This window comes from Macaca nemestrina, chromosome 12 (genome assembly GCF_043159975.1).
Source record: "Macaca nemestrina isolate mMacNem1 chromosome 12, mMacNem.hap1, whole genome shotgun sequence".
NCBI classification, from domain to species: Eukaryota; Metazoa; Chordata; class Mammalia; order Primates; family Cercopithecidae; genus Macaca; species Macaca nemestrina.
In genome coordinates, this window is record NC_092136.1 from 73,350,685 (window position 1) to 73,369,761 (window position 19,077).

Below are 19,077 nucleotides of genomic sequence, written 5' to 3' on the forward strand. Positions count from 1 at the left end.
GTTATTGTAAGGATTAGAAGTAATACATTTCAAAACTGCTGGCACACAGTAACACTCAATAAATTTACAAAGAAAAATCTCTACTATAAAAACTCTTTGACTCTTCAATAATTAAGAATGCCCATATATGCTAGGTACACAATAACACTTATTGCTGACAATATAACCACATGCTTTGTATTATGTCTGCAGGTGCAATGATAAAACAATAACATACCTGTTAGATAAGAGGTAAACTGTTTTGGACCACAACGAATAGCATAACGTGTAGTTGTTCTCACAGCTTTTGGTTCAGTCTGCAATGCATCCCTGGGACAAAAGAGGGTTCCATCTGATGTTTCTCCCCACCATCTCACTCGGACCAGTACACAAGTGGGAGGCTTTGCAATCTTCCATATGACTCTATTAATAGTAAGTTTTAGAAAACAGCGTAGCTGGCCTTCAACCAGAGGTGGCAGGCTTGTAGATGGAGAAATGTCACTTAAACCTGTAGAGGAATCCAAGAAAATGGAATCAAAATTTAGACTAAATATAGAAAACATATAATACGCTTTTTGAATGAAAACAAACAAAACACTTTAGTCTTAAGTTCAGCAATTCATCATCATTTAGAAAAAAGGTTTATCCTACCCATTATTCTAACACATGAGAAGTAACTATCAAATCAGACCACAGAATAATCTACCTGGTCATGTAAGTCACCCTGATAACTAATTAGTATTTAAGGTTTGATTTGAGTTACTGTAAGTAAAGAACATACCAACAAAGACACACTAATATAAACTTTTCTTTAATTGAGTTACTATTTGAAAAATAGAAATATCAGAAGTAGTTGAAATTTTTCTAAGTATGGTTGAAATTTTTACAAGTACAGTTGTTTTAATTATTGCAACATCTATGGTTTTTAAGATATGTAATCTTTAACTCTTTTTTTTTTTAAAAAATCACTAACTATAAAACAGTAACAACTCCCTTCACTCACAAACGATTTAGACTATATCATACAACTCAGCATTTCAATGAAGAACATCTTAAATTGTCTGTAACTTTTCTTTCCTGCCAAGACCACACAGTCAGTGAGGACACAGACTATCTAATCTTCAGATTCCGCCACTATTTTTAACACAGTGCTGGGTCCATATATTTATTGGCTTTAGTATTTATTGGATTTCATAAAGACATTAAAGTGTAAACAAAGCAATTAATCATGACTTTCTATAAAATTTTCCTTTAATGACCCTGATTATCTTCCATTCATAGTACATTTTCAAGAAGACTTGGAGGAAATTTAAGAAACCATTCATACATTATGTATACCTTTTTTTTCCTTTGACTTTTCTTTGAGGAGTGGTTATGCCTCAAAGAAGAAAATATATGGAATGTATCAGGACTAATTATTTGGACTTCTAATGCAAACATCCCCTCTGCCCTCCATAGTGGAGAAAAGACCCACCATAATCCTTACGGATAGTTTCAACATAAAAATTATACACGATTGTGTATATATTTCTACTATGGAAATGGTATAGCAAAAAAAGTATATTCTGTTCTATACTATACTATTTCTACTTTGACTTTCCGCTTATCAACCAAACATGCTTAACTGGTTTGACACAGGGAGCACTAGTATGCTTCAGTCTCAGATCCTCCTATCTTTCGTGGCAGGAAAGTCACTACCTCAAAACTGCCTTAGTAATCTTTAAACAGCTTGGATAAGAGTAATTCCCAGATTGTAGCTTCAGTCCTCAACCCAATGGCCTAATGTCCTATCACTGCTCCAAACCAATACTTCTTTTCTCACTAAACTGCCTACGATGCAAAAAGGCAGGTTCACCCACTGTCCTTTTTCCCTTCGAGGCAGTCTTGTAGAGATTCAATATCCAGTTTCCTGATCTGCCCTCGGTCCCCAGTTTGACTGTTCTCACTGCAGCTAACATCCCCTACTCGGTGAGCCTGTGTCTCCTCGAGGTGTTAACCTGATAAGGACTCTCTGCTGTACACTCTTTCACGATCTCAGGTCCTTCAGGAGAACCTCATGCCCTTACCCCCACTTCAATCCTATCACACCTGTCATTCCCCACTCTTCCCCGCTCTATACTCTACAATTATTTTTTCCCCAACTCCTGCTCATAGCCAGTCCTTCATGCTTCATTCATTCAACAAACATTTACCGAGTCCTGCTTTGTACTAATCCTTGGTCATTCAGTAATGTATAAAACGTGATTCTTGTCCACAATCACACAAGAAATGATATCATCCCTTTGCCAATTTATGTTTCTTCCTGTCCCTGCGGACCTCTAAAGCTACTCGCACACATACATTTCACTTCGTTATCAAAACCAATCCTATTATTGTTTGCTCTTCTCCTCTACAGTCATCCCACCGGTAACCTTCATCTCATTAATCACCACTTTGTGGCCCCTACCCCAGCCCCTAATTCCTTTCTATTCTCTGGAGGGCCAACTGCCCTTCCTTTTAACCTTCTGGTCCCCTGGCTATTTCCCTTCTTACGTCCCTTTTCTTGTTTATCCAGCGGGGGTGGGGGTCTCCCTAAAATTCCTTACACCCTGCTCCCCTGTTAACGCTTTCCTCAATCTTTGATCGCTCGGGTTACCTCTTTTTTTGCGCCCACGGCTGCCCCCAGGCCCTTGGCCTTTACGTTGCTTCATGATGAGCCCGAGCTCTTCTTCATCAGCACAACTCTGTCTCCACCACCTAAGCAGCCGCCTCCCGCCATCCCTCCCCACGGCGCCTGCGTTCCCCGGCAACCGGCGCCGCTGGGCAGCCTGGGAGGCAGGAAAAAGCCACTTTTCCTCTAACAGTCTCCGGAAAACAGTGCGAAGAGAAGGCGCCAAGACGCCTTCCCGCCAATAGACTACAATACCCAGGATGCTTTGCTACAATACCTCTGCGGGGTTGGCTGGGGGCGCCTCCGGCTGCGCAAGCGCATACGGATACGCCCGTTGAGGACTCCATTGCCCAGGGTGCATTGCCCTGAAGACGGCTCCTCTTTCCGGTGAAAGTTGTCGGGTTTCCAGTTGGGAGTCTGCGGAGTTCGCAGACTGTTACCCAGCTTCCTTTGTGTGAGGGCTGTTGCGCACTTCCGGTGGAAGTGCTGAAGCGAGTGGGTGGAGTTTGCAGAGCCGGTGGGCGGTAGGCGGTGCTACCGGTAGCTGGGTGCTGTCCAAAGGCGACTGGGCGTCGTTAGGGGAGCGAGTCGTGACCGGTTGGGCCACACTCAACGTGGGACGAAGGTTCGCCTACTGTTTGACTACGTGCGTGCAGCCTTTCCTTGATGTCGGCCCTCGAAAAGAGCATGCACCTCGGCCGCCTTCCCTCTCGCCCACCTCTACCCGGCAGTGGGGGCAGTCAGAGCGGAGCCAAGATGCGAATGGGGTACGTGACCCATACTCCTACCTAGGGGCCAGGCCCCGGCCATTGGAGAATGGTGGCTCTGAGCGTTCAGAGAGGCACGGGGAAGGAGTCTACCGATAGGAGAAAATGTTGGCGGCGGCCTGGAGATATTTAGATGGAGTAGAAGGCAGATTGGGGAACTAGGGGAGGCGCCAAGTCAATAGAAACTGGAGGAAAAATAATGTTGTTGGAGGGAGAGGGGAATAAGGCAAAGGTTGGGGAAGCTGAGAGACTAACATAACTGAGAATCACCTCCAGAATGAAGGAGGTTTAGAAAAAGGTGACAAAGGTGGAGGAAAATCGGCCAGGGAAGGTGGAGGGAAATGGGGAATGACCGAGAGAAAAGTTGAGGGGAATTGAGGCAACAACTAAGAAAAGGTTTGGGAGGAGTGGATATTGTAAAAGTTCTAATATGTATACTGTGAGAACTAGATAGTAGAAAAGCTTAGGGAGTTGGACAGGGTTGGAGAACGAAAGAGGAGCACTAGGAAGCAGACGATTCTAGATGATTCCCAGAGGTCTAAAGACAGATTCAGGGAATGAGAGGTGAGATTAGGCCTCTTAAGGGAGAATGAGAAAGTTTGGGGAGTAGGCCTAAGGTAAGGTGGAGAATATAGCCATGAAGATTGTTAAGGGTAATAGGAATGTGCTGAGAAGCTGGACAGGATAAGGGAGAGAGAAGAAGGAGAGGACTGAAGAATTTGCAAAGTGACCATAGGCTCTAAAGATTGAGAAATAACTATAAATGCGGTTTGGTGAATGGAAGTGCTGCAGTTGTAAGGTCTGGGAAGCTTAGAGGAAGATTTGGGCAATCAGTTTTTGCGGGGCTAATAGATCTGAGGGAAGCAATGTACTGGCCTAAGACTTTGAATTAGTGAAGCATTGGGAGTTAGGGAAATAGTTTGCTGGAAAGAGAGGAGAGCCATGTTGAAGAGATAGGCTTTGGAATTTTAGATCATTAAATGGCTTGTGCCAGGTTAGGGGATACTTGGGCCGAGGACAAAGAATGAGGTGAACATGGGATAATTGCTGGAAAGTGGAGACAATTGAATAGGCATTTGGTTTTGAGGGGATATTTGTAGTTTCAGACAGGATTCTGGGAATTAGTGACTGTAAAGAGAAAAGGAGTAGGAAGGATACTTAGGTATGAGGACTCAAGAGTATATTTGGGATTCTAGAGATGAATTGATAGATATTCTTTGAAAAAGGACTACAGAAGAGAAACCTTAGGTTCTGAAGAAGTAATGTGTGTAAAAACTTACCAAAAGAAGCGAGAATAGGAGATGCAGTACTGTGACAGTAAGTCCTAGGGATGAAAAGAAAGGAGAATCCTATAAAACAGTGGGGTAAAGGAATGGGAAGAACAATTGGAAAAACCAGGGAAGGAAACTAAGAATTGAAGTGGAGACCTGCTGTGATATACAGTAGAAAAAGGAGAAAACCTTAGCAGGGGGAGATAGAGAGATGGACGCACAATAGAGGAGGTAGAAGGCTACATAGAAGGTAAAGTGAAGATTATTTTGACTTTGGAAGATCGAAAAGTTGGACTATAACATGAATAAAGAGAATTTGGAAACTGACCCATAACATTATTTGGGAAAATTAACCTGGAGTTTAATATTAATGTAACATTAATTGTTATATATCTTCATTGCTGCCTTTCTTAAACTACAATTTGATCTTTCAGTATACCAGCACTCTTCTATACAAATACATAAGAAAATCAGATTTTTAATAATTATACATTCTTTAGATAAGTTTAATTAGGGCTCAGCTTCTCATTTTGTCAAAACAAGTTCTCTGAAGATTGAAGAACTGGGTGAAAATACTGAGAGAAAATAAAAGGAAAATCTGCTGATTAGAAGATTGTATAATTGTTAGTAATTCATCGTTTTTATTTTGTATTACTTTTCATTTTACTTTTTTTAGAGACAGGGTCTCGCTGTGTTGCCCAGGCTGGAGTGCAGTGGCACAATCTTGGCTCACTGCAACTTCTACCTCCTGGGTTCAAGTGATTCATGTGCCTCAGCCTCCCAAGTAGCTGGGATTACCGGCGTGCATCACCATGCCCGGCTAATTTTTGTATTTTTAGTAGAGATGGGATTTCACCATGTTGGCCAGGCTGGTCTTGAACTCCTGGCCTCAAGTGATTTGCCCCACTTGGCTTCCCAAAGTACTGGGATTATAGCATTGAGCTACCATGCCTGGACAACTTACCTTTTTAAATAGATGCTTTGGTCTTCTTGGTTTAGGGTAACTGCTTATCCTGGAAAAGAAAGTTCTTTAGAAAGGCCTTTCTGTATGGTAGTATTGTGAAGAAAATTCACAAAAATATGGTAGTATTGGTGAATATTTGTGTGGTCCTCAAATGGCTTATTTTCCCGTATTTTTCTTTTCTACTTTATTGGTACATAAGCAGGCTTCATCTAAGTCTCATGGTAGTAATAATGCAGATTCTCTTTCTCCTTAGAATCATAAAGCTGAAAGAGAGCATAGACATGGATCATTTCACCACTTCATCATGTAGTTGAGGAACTGAATATTCAGAGAGTTCTGTATTCTGTAAGGGAATGTATTAATAAATGAGGGAACTGAGACTCAAATATTCCTAAAGCACCCTAGAAGCTTAGCGGTGGGGCTGTTAAGGACTAGGACTTGGGTCTCTTGACTGTGAGACCCATTGTGTATTTTGAAGTCATAATTGTCATCTGGGAATACTTAATTTGAGTTGTGTATCTTACTCCTTTGCATATAATATAGGATTCAGTCTTTTTCTTCAGTCAGTTGTAATTTATGAAGTCTCACACCAATTTCAAAGCGTTCTTTATGTCTCCTTATACTTGCTTTTTTCTTAACTTCTATTCTTCCACTCTATCTGTTACTCACAAGTTAGTCCTGTTCCCTTGATAGTCTCTCGTGTGGCTTACTCTTTCAACTATTTTTCATGAACATTTCACTAAACATTATTTAGGCATGTTTGCATATTCAGGGTGCATATTCTGAGTTGGTGAGTTTTCATAATTCAGTTTTTCAGATTAGATTTAGTAATTCCAAAGTATTGTTGGATAATTTAATAATAGCAATTTTTAAAGTAAGTACTGTGTGCCAGACATTGTAATGGTAACTTTATGTCATTTAATGTGTGTACAGACCTGCAAGGTGAATATTTTCCTGCATTATGGGTAAAGACATTCAGAGATTAAAAGTCACCCAACTAGTATGTACCAGAATCAGGATTCAATCTAAGTTTAGTCTCTAGAATCCATTCGCTTTTCAGTACACCAATATTTTCTCCTGGGTAAGGCCTGAAATCCTGGTGTCACTGTTCCTTTTAATAGATGCCAATGGATGTTGCCAAAAACATAGTGGTTTTGAACTTTATTCAAGCTTTTAGAGCTACTCTGACTAAAGTAGATTTGAGATCCCTATTTGTTTTGCACCCCTGGTGTGCTTGAAAGAAGTATCTTTTGAAAGTCACTGCTTTCGTATATACTATTACTATTAGAGGAACTATAAAATATTAAATCCATTCATTATTCAACATGTTTTTGGTTTATCAATAGTTGTACTTTTCGGCCAGGTGTAGTGGCTCATGCCTGTAATCCCAGCACTTTGGGAGGCCAAGGCAGGCGGATCACCTGCAGTCGGGAGTTCAAGACCAGCTTGACCAACATAGAGAAACGCTATCTCTACTAAAAATACAAAATTAGCTGGTGTGGTGGCACATGCCTGTAATCCCAGCTACTTGGGAGGCTGAGGCAGGAAAATTGCTCGAACCCGGGAGGCGGAGGTTGCGGTGAGCCGAGATCGCGCCATTGCACTCCAGCCTGGGCAACAAGAGCGAAACTCCATCTCAAAAAAAAAAAAAAACAAAACAGCTTTTCTATAATTATCTCTTACATTCCTTTTTCTTTTTCTTTTGTAAGAGATAGGGTCTTGCTGTGTTGCCCAAGCTGAAGTACAGTGGCTTTTCACAGGTGTGATCTTGGTGCATTACAGCCTCAAACTCGGGGGCTCAAGCAGTCTTCCCACCTCATCCTCTTGAGTAGGTAGGACTGAGGATGTATGCTAGCATACCCACTTCTGTAGTGACTTAACTGACATGTATATAGTCATCCCTTTTTATATTCTATGAGGTAAACTAGGGCAGGAGTTAATATTTTAATAAATGAAAAAACTGAAGTGTTCACTGACTTGCCTAAGATCACAGAATCATTACATGGCAGGAACAGCATTCAAACCCAGGACTTCATATTTTTGGTCTATTGTTCTTTTTATGGCGTGCATTGAAGGGTTTGGTATTTGAAGTGACATAGATCTAAGTTTGAAGCCCAACTTAGGTATTTACATTGGTCAAGTCATTTAGCTTCTCATCGTCTGTTTTCTTATCTCTAAAATGAGAATACTTCTGCTTACCTTAGAGTGCTGTGAGAATAAGATAATACATAAAAAGCGCTTATAGTTCCTGACACATAAGCTCTTAAGGAATGATAGCTAGTAGATAATTATAGATTGAGAACTGTGAAGAAGGTTCAGTTTATATGGAAGCTCTCCTTTCAATTTCTTATGTTATCAGCTTTTTTGTCCCCATGAGCTGTATGTTTATTCATATCTGATAGATAGTGTTTCATCCATCTTCTTAAATTTATTATGGTTATCGGGCCTCTTAGGAAGGCTTTAATGAGCTATTCACACAGATGGGGAAGTAAAGGGCAAAGTGAAGTGATTTGCTCAAGGTCACAGATTGAGTTACTAAAATAATCAAATCCCAGTATTTCTGGGTTTTTTAATATTTTCATTAGATTTTTAAAAAATTAAGTTACAATTTATATGCTATAGAATTCATTCTTTTAAAAGTACAATTCAGTGATTTTTAATATGTTCACTCGGTTGTACAGTTGTCACCACTAATTGCAGAACATTTTCATCCTCCCATAAACTCCTTACTCATTAGCATCCTCCCTTCCCCCCAGCATGTATTGCTTCTGGCTCTTGAGTCACAGAGAGGCTTTTCCTTTTTTCAGGTTATAAAAGAATCATTTATATGTTTTCCTGGTGCCTGTATGATGTCTTTTTTTTTTTTTTTTTTTGAGATAGAGTCTTGCTCTGTCACCCAGACTGGAGTGCAGTGGCGTGATTTCGGCCTGCTATAACCTCTACTTCCTGGGTTCAGGCGATTCTCCTGCTTCAGCCTCCTGAGTAGCTGGGATTACAGGCATGCACCACCACACCTAGCTAATTTTTGTATTTTTAGTTGATACGGGGTTTCATTATTTTGGCCAGGCTGGTCTTGAACTCCTGGCCTCAGGTAATCCACCCACCTCAGCCTCCCAAAATGCTGGGATTACAGGCGTAAGCCACCGCGCCTGCCCATTTTTTTTTTTAATCCATTTGAAGTTTATCTTGATATGCAAAGTGAGGAACAGAAGAAATTTTATTTTTATGCAAAGGCTATGTAGTTGTTTTAACATCATTTATTAAATTTTTTATTCCTTTACCCATTATGTAAATTTCACTACAATAAAGAAGTAGTCCTGGCCAGGCTCAGTAGTCCATGCCTGTAATCCCAGCACTTTGGGAGGCTGAGGTGTGTGGACCGCTTGAGGTTGGGAGTTGGAGACCAGCCTGGACAACATGGTGAAACCCCTTCTCTACAAAAATCACAAAAATTTAGCTGGGTGTGGTGGTGTGTGCCTGTAGTCCCAGCTACTCGGGAGGATCATTTGAGTCCAGGAAGCAAAGGTTGCAGTAAGCCAAGATCATGCCACTGCACTACAGCCTGGGACGCAGAGTGAGACTTGGTCTCAAAAAAAAAAAAAAATTCTTCTTCCTCAGTGATTAAAATGACACCTTTGTCATATGCCAAATTGCTATATAGATCTGGGTCTGTGGAGTTTCTTTCATGTGCCACTATTGTACTTTTAATTAGAGGCTTTATTAATATGTTTTGATGGATGGTACAGGTTGTTTCCCCCTCATTCATTTTTAGGATTTTCCTCGTTCCTCTTGTTTCTTTCCTCACAAATAAACTTTCTAATCCCATAGCCTAGTGCCAGAAAAAAATTCTGGCAGTATTTTTATTGGGATTACTAAATACAAACATTAATTTAGAATAAACATTTTTATGATGTCGAATGTTCCTTGAAGAAATATGGTATCTTTCAATTTGTGTGAATCCCTTTTGAAGGAAATATATTTCAGATTCCAAGTATTGACCTAAATTATATTCAATCTAATGTTACTTAAATTCCATAGTACTCTTAAATAATTGTAAAACTAATAGATTTACTGTTTAAATACAATTAAATCTGCAAAAATCCCCAAATCAGCAACATTATATTGATGTGAAATAATCTAATTTGCTGTTACCAGTTTACTGTAGTTTAAACTACAAGGACATTTATTATTGATAGGATGTTCCAGGGTTCATTCAATTGCTAAACAATTTCATTCAGGATCCAGGCTTTTTGCATCCTTTCTTTTGCCATCCTTAGAATGGTGGCTTTTCCTTCTCTTGCTTGTCATCTTATGGTTGCAGGATGGCTGCTGCCACTCTGCTTCTATCTTATCTTTACAAATAAAAAGAAACAGGGGCCAAAGTCCTTTCCTAGCTAAGCTTGTCTTTTAATTTTTTCCCAGAAATGCAAGCTCCCCAGCAGATTTTTCCCTTAAGTCTTTTTGTCCAGAACTGTTTGCATAACCATCCTAAAAGCAATCACTGGCAGTAGGGAATGGGATTAACTATGATTGGTTTAGACCAATTTTGATTCATTCCCTTGGACTGTAGGAGAGACAAGAAGAGATCTCCACTAGCTGCTTAAACAAAAGCATCACAATTTTGTTAGGGAAGAAAGAGTGGGAAGTGGGCAGGTAATGTCTGAAATGGAGAATAAACAGCATCTGCCCCAAATCCTGAGGTTAACAAGTAGAGAAGCCTAATCTTCTGATTTCAACTTCCCTACTGTTTTCATTGCAGTGTAAGTATAGGAAGTAATAATCCCACCCCCAACTCCCCTGCCCCTTATTGCCAGATTTGAGCCCCTTGACATTCATTTCAGAACTTCTGAGTAAAAGTCCATTTTTCCACTGTTACTTATTGCCAGCAGATCCATTTCTTCTTGTATCTTCAGAATTGGGTAGTTTGCTCTTTTATTTTAAACCTAATGAGGCTTCCTTGTTATGCTACTTGATGTCAGATTTGAGAAAACTTCTCTAGTTGTTTGGAAAAAGACTTTTTCCTTCAAACTATGAAATAGTTTTTTGTTTTGTTTTGTTTTTATTTTTTTTTTTAAGAGAAGGAACGTTTAATTAATAGTTCCATTAAGAGGGTGGCCACACACTTAGATACTCTTCAAATACAACATTGGTTACCAGTTTCAGGTACCTTCTACCAATATATTTTGAAGATTGAATAAGAGATTATATTGAAAATTCCAATCATTTCAAACCACACCAGAAGACTGAAGTTGTTTACTTATCAGTCCTTTTCCTGTATGCTTCTGTGTGTGTTTCTGGCCATGGACTTTTTCCAGGTTTAAGTGGACATCCTCTCTGCCACTAACAAGTTGTATGACTCCGGTCAGTTATTTTTCTCTTCCTGGGCCTCATTATCATGGAAAGAAAGAACACTTCGGCACCTGACATACTTGTTTAAATCCAAGCTCCCCAGCCTGGGCAACATAGCAAAAACTTGTCTCTACTAAAACAAAACAAAACAATCAGGCATGGTGGTGCACACCTGTTAGTCCCAGCTACTTGAGAGACTGAGATGGGAGAATCACTTGAGCCTGGGAGTTTGAGGTTGCAGTGTGCTGTGATCGTGCCACTGCACTCCAGCCTGGGAGACAGAATGAGAGCCTATCTCTAAAATAATAATTATAAAATAAAAAGTCAAATCCAAGCTCCAGTGCTACCAAAAATGGCTCTGGGCAAGTTATTTAGTATTTCTGAGTAACCTTAAAATGAGAATACTTCAATGGTACTGTTCAAAACCCTGCTTGGTACGTAATAACCCCTAGTTGTTTCCTTTATGAAAGTAAGATTTGAGTAGATGCTCTCTAACAGCATGATTCATGATGTAGTTTTTAGAATCCTGAAGTCTGCTGCTTAATGGCATGCCTTGGAGTAAGGAACACTTCAGACCTACCACAACCCTCAGCCAGCCATCTGGTTGCTTTCTTTCCATTCTCTTCAAAGTACTGCTAATAAGGACATTTTAAAAACAGTGGTGCCTTGATTTAAATAGCTGACTGCAATTAAACTTCAGTATTTAGCCTCCACTACCAGACTCTTAGACTTTGACAGAATTTATGACAACAGTGATTAAGACTGCTACTGTGCCCATTCATGACTCATCAATAACTCTCTTAACAGACTTATGCAGCCTAAATGTTGATGTATTATTCCTATTTAGATTTGAGACAGTCATGTAAAAACATACAACTCATATTTCTTGTTCCTTGATCTCTAGGCAAGGAAGTTTTTTCCTCCTTCCCTTTCTCCCCTTTCTCTCCTTTCTCCTGGCTTTCCTTGGGATTTGATCATATAATTTTGTTGGTTTTGGTCATTATCTCCTAGTAGGCATATCACATTGTAGACAAGAAGAACATTCTCTATTCTCCTTAGTTCTCTGAATTGTAATTATTGGTCAACTGTCTATTCCTCAAAACTGTTGAGGTTCATATGGGTAGGAATTGCGTCTGAATTTTGTTGGTGCCTAGAATGCTGTCTACTTTAGTGCTAACTGAACGAGAAACCCAAATCCTGGCCTATTTAACCCCATACTATAAGAAAAACATTATTTCCCCACCAGTTGCCTTAAGGTGGTATAACTGGGGCTATACTCCCTTTTTCCTAAAATTGGTTATACTTCATAGAATAATAGAATCCCTATTTCAATACCAACTTTTAGGTAAAATGTATTGTGTTTACAATATGTTACTTTGAGATTTAAAATAATTATGTGGTTGAAACTCTTCTAATACGGCTTGTAATAGGCTTGTAATAGGTCTTATGTTATGTACAGATTCAGGCTTGTTACTTTTATTTTATCAAAATTTGACAATTTGTGTCTTCCTCTTTGATTCCTCAAACCTGAAAGCAAGTTCATTATTATAAGAGAGCAAATGTCAATTAGCAGTTATTTTCACACTAGCCTTATTTTATAGTATTCAGTTTTTCTGCCCTTGCCCAATTATCACTTATTCTTTAAGAGTGAAGACTATTTTTCAAGCACCTTCACCAAGTTTAGGGACCAGAGCAAGCAGTCTACCATTAAAGGCTAGTGTTAATAGCGCTCCAAAGTCATGTCCTAAGCAGTGTTAATTTCCTAAGTATTTCTTGCACTTAACAATCGCCAAGTTTATTTTTCTGGCAATGCCTTCCATTTTCTTCACTTTTTCAAGTCCTACCCATCCTTTAAAACTGATGAAGCACTTTCAGACTACTTTAGCTCATTCATTTGCTCTCTCTTCTCTGAGCACCTATAACAATTTTGGCATCTCCACTCATCAATTTTTGTGCATTGGTATTGTGCTTTTTCACTGTTTACTGTGTCAGACTTATCGAAGATAATTTTATGCAGATTTTTGTGTGTTTCCTCAGTAAACTTTGGAGCTCCTGTAGTACAAGGGCCTTTGTTTCTTTGTGCTTTCTATTGTAACACAGTTAAATGTTTTTGTAAAATTTAATTTAATGGACACATAGCACACATTCATTTAAAATAAAGTCCTGAAGCTTTTTCTGGTCAGTCCAGCTTGCACTGATTTTTCTATTTTGTGTCCTTTGGTGGCACCTGTCATTGTACCAGGAATCAGCAAACATTTTCTGTTAAAAGCCAGATAGTATTTTAGACTTTGAGGGCCATGTTAGTCTCTGTTGCAGCTACTCAGCTCTGCTGTTGTAGAGTGAAAGCAGCCACAGACAATATATAACTGAATGTGTCTGTGTTCTAACAACAGTTTATGGACACTGAAATTTGAATTTCACATAATTTTCGCATGTTATTAGTCTCTCTCCTCCCCATACCCTCCACCTTTTAGAAATGTAAAGATCATTCTCTGATCCTCGGCCATGCAAAAATAGGTGGTGGGCTGGATTTCCCATAGACTGTAGTTTGCCAACCCAGTATCAATACTGTTAGTTCTGTATTTCTGCTGTCTTATAGTAGAAAGAAGGTAGGTTTTAAAATCAACAAACTAGGCTTCTTTTCCTGGCTTTACTACTTACCGCTTAACTGGTGCAAACTTGACTTTGTTTTTTTTTAAATGTAGATAGTAATGCTAGCCTCATAGAGTTTTTGAGGAGAAAATGAGATGATATATGTGTAGAAATATTATTTAAATTGGAAAACTGTCTAATGGAAACTTACTGTATTTCCTGAATTCTAAGATACATTTCTTTTTTACATTTAAAATGATAATGTCTTTTTTTTTTTTTTTTTGAGATAGAGTTCTCACTCTGTCACCCAGGCTGGAGTGCAGTGGCACGATCTCGGTTCACTGCAGCCTCCACCTCACAGGTTCAAGCAACCCTTCTGCCTCAGCCTCCTGAGTACCTGGGATTACAGGTGTGCACCACCACGCCCAGCTAATTTTTGTATTTTTAGTGGAGACAGGGTTTTACCATGTTGGTCAGGCTGGTCTCAAACTCCTGACCTCAAGGGATCTGCCCACCTTAGCCTCCTAAAGCGTTGGGAGATAGTGTCTTAACAATGCTGTTGGTCAGATAACAATTCTAACTTGGTTCTCATTGGCTGAACATAAGTGAACACCAAAACCAGGATCAAAATTTACAAAACGTATAGGTGTTGAGAACTTCTTAGAGATATAACTGGAGTGCTCTTTTAACCACTAAGAACTGAATGCTTGTGAGGAGGCGTGGGTGTTCAATCGGGTGGGTTAAGCAATATTCCTAAAGTGAGAGTCAAAAGTAAGGCTGAGGCCAGGTACCGTGGTTCATGCCTGTAATCCCAACACTTTGGGAGGCTGAGGTGGGAGGATTGCTTGAGCTCAGGAGTTCAAGACCAGCCTGGGCAACATAGCTAGACCTTGTCTCTAAAAAAAAAAAAAAAAAAAAAGGTAAGGGCTGGTGTAGTGGCTCACACTTGTAATCCCAGCACTTTTGGAGTTCAGGGTGGGAGGATTGCTCGAGCCCAGGAATTTGAGACCAGCCTGGGCAACATAGTGAGACCACATCTCTACAAAAAGTTAAAAGATTAGCCAAGCATGGTAGCGTGTACCTATTGTCACAACTACTCGAGAGGCTGAGGTGGGAGGATCAGTTGAGCCTAGGAGGTTGAGGTTGCAGTGAGCCATTATCGTGACACTGTACTCCAGCCTGGATGACAGAGGGAGACCCTGTCTCAAAACAATAAAAAAAAGTCAGATAGCTCTAAATAATTGAAAGCTGGCATATGAACTGGTGTTTAGTTGTATGAAACATTCCATCACCAATATTCTTGTGAGGCACAGAAAACTGTTGGTCCGAGTGATTCATAAGAGAGTGGAACTATGAAGAAATGGTCAGGAATACCTTAGGTTTTTTATTCTGCTTTCATTTATGTATGTTATATATATGTCTCCATAAGTAATATATAAGGAATCTATATAAGTATAAAAGAGCTGTTTCTTCTGTAGAAACACAAAATGAATTCTTTTTTATATAAAAAATGTAAAATGAATTCTAAGTGATAAAGTATTGTGTCATACTTGATAGTTCTTTTTCTTAGTTTTTCATCTTACAAATTCTCTTTCTTAGCTTTTCATCTTACAAATTGATGGTGCCTTGTACATACTGTATTTCGTCTATTCTAGCAACAAGATTGTGATCTGCTTGTTTAATTTTCTTAATTGTAAACTCCTTTTGTATGTTATTTACTTGTCTTACTGCAGTTAGCATCTAGGAGCTCAATAAACATTTGTTGAGTGAATGAATGACACTCAGATGCAATGGAAACATGACATTTTCCCAATAGAAATAGTTTAGAATTGTCCATCCTGAATTTAATAGGGAAGTAAATGGGAGGGAGGAGCCATAGACTTAGAGTAAAATTTTAAAAATATGATTATTGAAAGCTTGCAAAAATGAACTTGTACCCTATTTATATTCTTCTGTGATTCCATATTTGTATCTCTCTGTCTTTATTCTTTTAAGAAATATATCTTAGGTGGTTGTGAGGATTAAATTTGTATAATGCTTATAAAGTGCCTAGTTCATATACATGTCTAGCTTGTTTCATTTAATCCTTTTCATTCCTTTAATTAAACAGCTTTTCCTTAAGCATAAGAACCATTGTTCATTATATATAAAAACCGCTTTTAATTGAGTTTTTCTGTGTTAATCAACTGAACTATATTATTAGCTGGGTTTCATAAAAAATGGCATTTTTAGCATATTGTGGATAAGTAGGCTTCGGAGTGGAGCTACCCACAGAATTTACCAATATTTTATAATAATCTTAGGAGAAATGTGTCTTGGTACTCCCAATCAACTCATTTTTAAGTTAGAAAATCTCTATACTAACATTTTTTCACTGATTATTGGGAATTCTAATCTTTTGTAGCTAATTAGAGGATTTGTATTTTTGCCTCTTCCCTAACCAGATTAATGTTTAGTAAGGGTGGTACTTTAAATTTTTATAGCGTTTGAGTTAACAAAATCTTCACGCCAGATATCATCCTTGTGAATCCTTTTCCCTTCTGATTATATTAACATGTGTTCCACAAGAAAGACTGGATGTCCCTTTTATGAGCTCTCATGGATTATTTCATAGCCATAGTGTACAGTGACTGTTTCCCTACTTCCCCCCTGCATGAGCTCTTTGAAGGAAAGGACTAAATTTTAATCAATGGGAACTTCTAGTCTGCTTATTTCCCTAGTGCCTAGGAAGTATATCAGGGCCTGCCATGCAGGACAAACTCAAATATCTCTTCAATTGAATTGAGATTAAATTAGCTGCTTATATAAGCAAATTGTGACTGGAAAGAAGCTCTGAAATGATTGCCCTAATGATATTTACTGTTTGCTTATGAAGTATTTTTTTTTTTTTTTTTTTTTTTGAGACAGAGTCTCACTTTGTCACCCAGGCTGGAGTGCAGTGGCGCAATCTTGGCTCACTGCAACCTCCGCCTCCCGGGTTCAAGCGATTCTCCTGCCTCAGGCTCCCGAGTAGCTGGGATTACAGGCACATGTCACCACAACCAGCTAATTTTTGTATTTTTAGTAGAGACGGGGTTTCACCATGTTGGTCAGGCTAGTCTCGAACTCCTGACCTCAAGTTATCCACCCGTCTTGGCCTCCCAAAGTGCTGGGATTAGAGTTGTGAGCCACCGCGCCCGGCCTGAAGTATGTCTTTTATTCTAGATCATCATGACATTTAGATGAGTCTGGGGAGGGGATCGAATGGCTGTTGGTCTGAAATATACTTCATTAGAGGCTTCTATATGAACCTGATTGGTTTTCAAACTTCAAACCTGCTTGCTTTCTTCCTGTTGTGGCAGAATAGTAGCTTACATAAATGCTGATTATTGGGTAATGCCACACGTTGATTTTGAGGGTAAGCAACTGCATTAGCCTTTGCAAAACATCAAAAAGCCTATATTCTGTCTGTTCTTTTGCTTTCATTAATGGTGTTTCAGTGGCTTTTTTTCTTTGTTTGAGCCCAGATCGTTTTAGAAAAGTTGTCATTATATCCTTTTTTTTTTTTTTTTAACTTTTCAAGTTGTAGAAAAAGAAGTTAATAATTATGTTGTTTTTCCTGTTGGGCGAAAGGTGGAAGTTAAATTTAGAAAATTTATTTTCTAATTTAGGCAAAGTACAATTCTTTATTATCAACGGTGTAAGATTACACCTGTTCTCCCTGTGCTACAGCAGTCTGTGTTTATCCATGCACTTTAAGCAAAGTATATTTTTATGTGGTCTGACTCAGCAGGTTGGAAGTTCCTATGGCTTAAGTATCTTATCTGAAGATGGTTTTAAGTGAGATAAGGTTTCATTTATTTGCTTGAAAGCACATCATATATTGGGCTGTAAGTGTCCTGTTCTGCTTAATGCAAGAGATTTTGTGAAATGCTTCTGTTTCCATTTTCGGATTCCATGATGCTCAACACAGAAAAGTAATAGTAATGGGAGCTAGGATTTTTAACCACATGGTAAATCAGTATTTAATAAATTAGAACTCTTTAAGAAGGCCTTCTGTATTCTCTCTCTGTGGATGGCATCGGGAAAACTTGAGAGTTTTCCTTGATTCTTCTTTCTCACTTCACTCATCAGCTCCCTCCAATCATGATCATAACAGTTCTAAACCTTGACTTTGTTCTTAGTCTACATGGTGCTCAACCTTGCTACAAGGTTCTTCTACCAATCGTTACTATCCCTACAGCAGGAACCAGTCCTCTTCCTAGGGATTTCAGGGTGTTCATTGCCAGCTTTGATGATTTCAAGAATGGGGAACTTAATATTCGAGGATAGTATTGAAAACTGATAGGGAAATGACCCTGAGAGTCAGATTCTAGCTCAGCTGCTTCCCATGGTCTTAGACAAGTTATTTAAACTCCATTGGCCTTAGTTTTCTCATTTGGAAAATGAGGATAATAATAGCTACCCCAGAAGCTTGGTGTAGAAATTAATTCCTGTGTTTATCTCCATTGTCTCCTCAAATTTCATTAAGTTATAGTAATTTGGAAAAAGGAATAAAGCTAAAGGACAAAGAAGAGTAGGGATATAAGATGCTTACAAAATTTAGGAAGATAGAAAGCAAGTTGATAAATGTTTAGAAGAGAAAACTGAAAACTACTTGTAGAAAGAGAATGAAAGTTCAAGCTAATCCATATCACTATCCTATAAAGGCTCAAGAATTCCAGGTACTAGGTGCCTGTGAAAAGGGACTTAGAGTTTTCTTCTAAGAGTTTTCCAGTTTTGGCTAATACATGCAAGTCTGTGATCCATTTTGAGTTAATTTTTATGTATGATATGAGGAATGAGTCCAACTTCATTCTTTTGCATGTAGATATCCAGTTATCCCAGCACGATTTAACTGAAAAGGTTTCTTTTGCTATTAAATTATCTTGACACCCTTGTCAAAAGTCAGTTGACCATTACATGTATATGTTTGTTTTTGAGCCATCAATTCTGTATCATTGATTTATATATCAATCTATATATTGGTGCTACACTGTCTTTTGATTACTGTAGCTTTTTGTAGTAAGTTTCGAAATCAGGAAGTGTATTGTTTCCAACTTTGTTCTTTTTTAAAAAACTTATTTTGGGTCCCTTGAATTTCCATATGAATTTTAGGATGAGTTTGTCAACTTCTGCAGAGAAGCCAGGTGTAATTTTGATAGGCATTGCTTTGAATCTGTAGATCAATTTGAGAAGTATTGCCAACTTAAAAATACTCAGTCTTCCAATCCGTCAACACTGGATGTCTTTCTTTTTATTTATGTCTTCTTTAATTTCTTCAACAGTACTACATAGTTTTCAGTGTTTAAGTCTTGCATTTATTTGGCTATATTTATTCCTGCATATTTTATTCTTATCAGTGGTATTGTAAATGGAATTGTCCTCTTGATTTTATTTTTGGAGTGTTAATTGCAAATTACGGAAATACAATTGATTTTTATATATTGGTCTTATTTTCTGAAACCCTGCTGAAATTGTTCCTGT

The 19,077-nt window shown here is 38.6% G+C and overlaps 2 protein-coding genes across 12 annotated transcripts in view; one reads left to right on the forward strand and one right to left on the reverse strand.

Moving 5' to 3' along the window:
• The window catches only part of LOC105468732 (C2 domain containing 3 centriole elongation regulator), a 155,797-nt gene extending 152,685 nt beyond the window's left edge, over nucleotides 1-3,112 (reverse strand). For 6 of the 9 annotated variants that reach the window (XR_011610922.1, XM_071075279.1, XM_071075276.1 and 3 more), the window contains exons 1-2: nucleotides 2,907-3,112; nucleotides 218-487 (exon numbers count right to left, since the gene is read on the reverse strand). Coding sequence is in view for 8 of the 9 variants with exons in the window: in XM_071075279.1 (XP_070931380.1) it covers nucleotides 218-487; nucleotides 2,907-2,976 (340 nt within the window). In the remaining variant the exon portion in view is untranslated. Of the gene's footprint in view, nucleotides 1-217; nucleotides 488-2,614; nucleotides 2,881-2,906 lie in introns of those variants that run through there. The other 3 variants (XM_071075278.1, XM_071075284.1, XM_071075277.1) reach the window with 2 other exon arrangements.
• Nucleotides 3,113-3,148: 36 nt separating this feature from the next.
• The window catches only part of LOC105468731 (protein phosphatase methylesterase 1), a 90,647-nt gene continuing 74,718 nt past the window's right edge, over nucleotides 3,149-19,077 (forward strand). For all 3 annotated transcript variants that reach the window (XM_011719049.2, XM_071075291.1, XM_011719048.3), the window contains exon 1: nucleotides 3,149-3,396. In XM_011719049.2, the coding sequence (XP_011717351.1) occupies nucleotides 3,296-3,396 (101 nt within the window). In that variant the 5' untranslated portion in view covers nucleotides 3,149-3,295. The remainder of the gene's footprint in view (nucleotides 3,397-19,077) is intronic.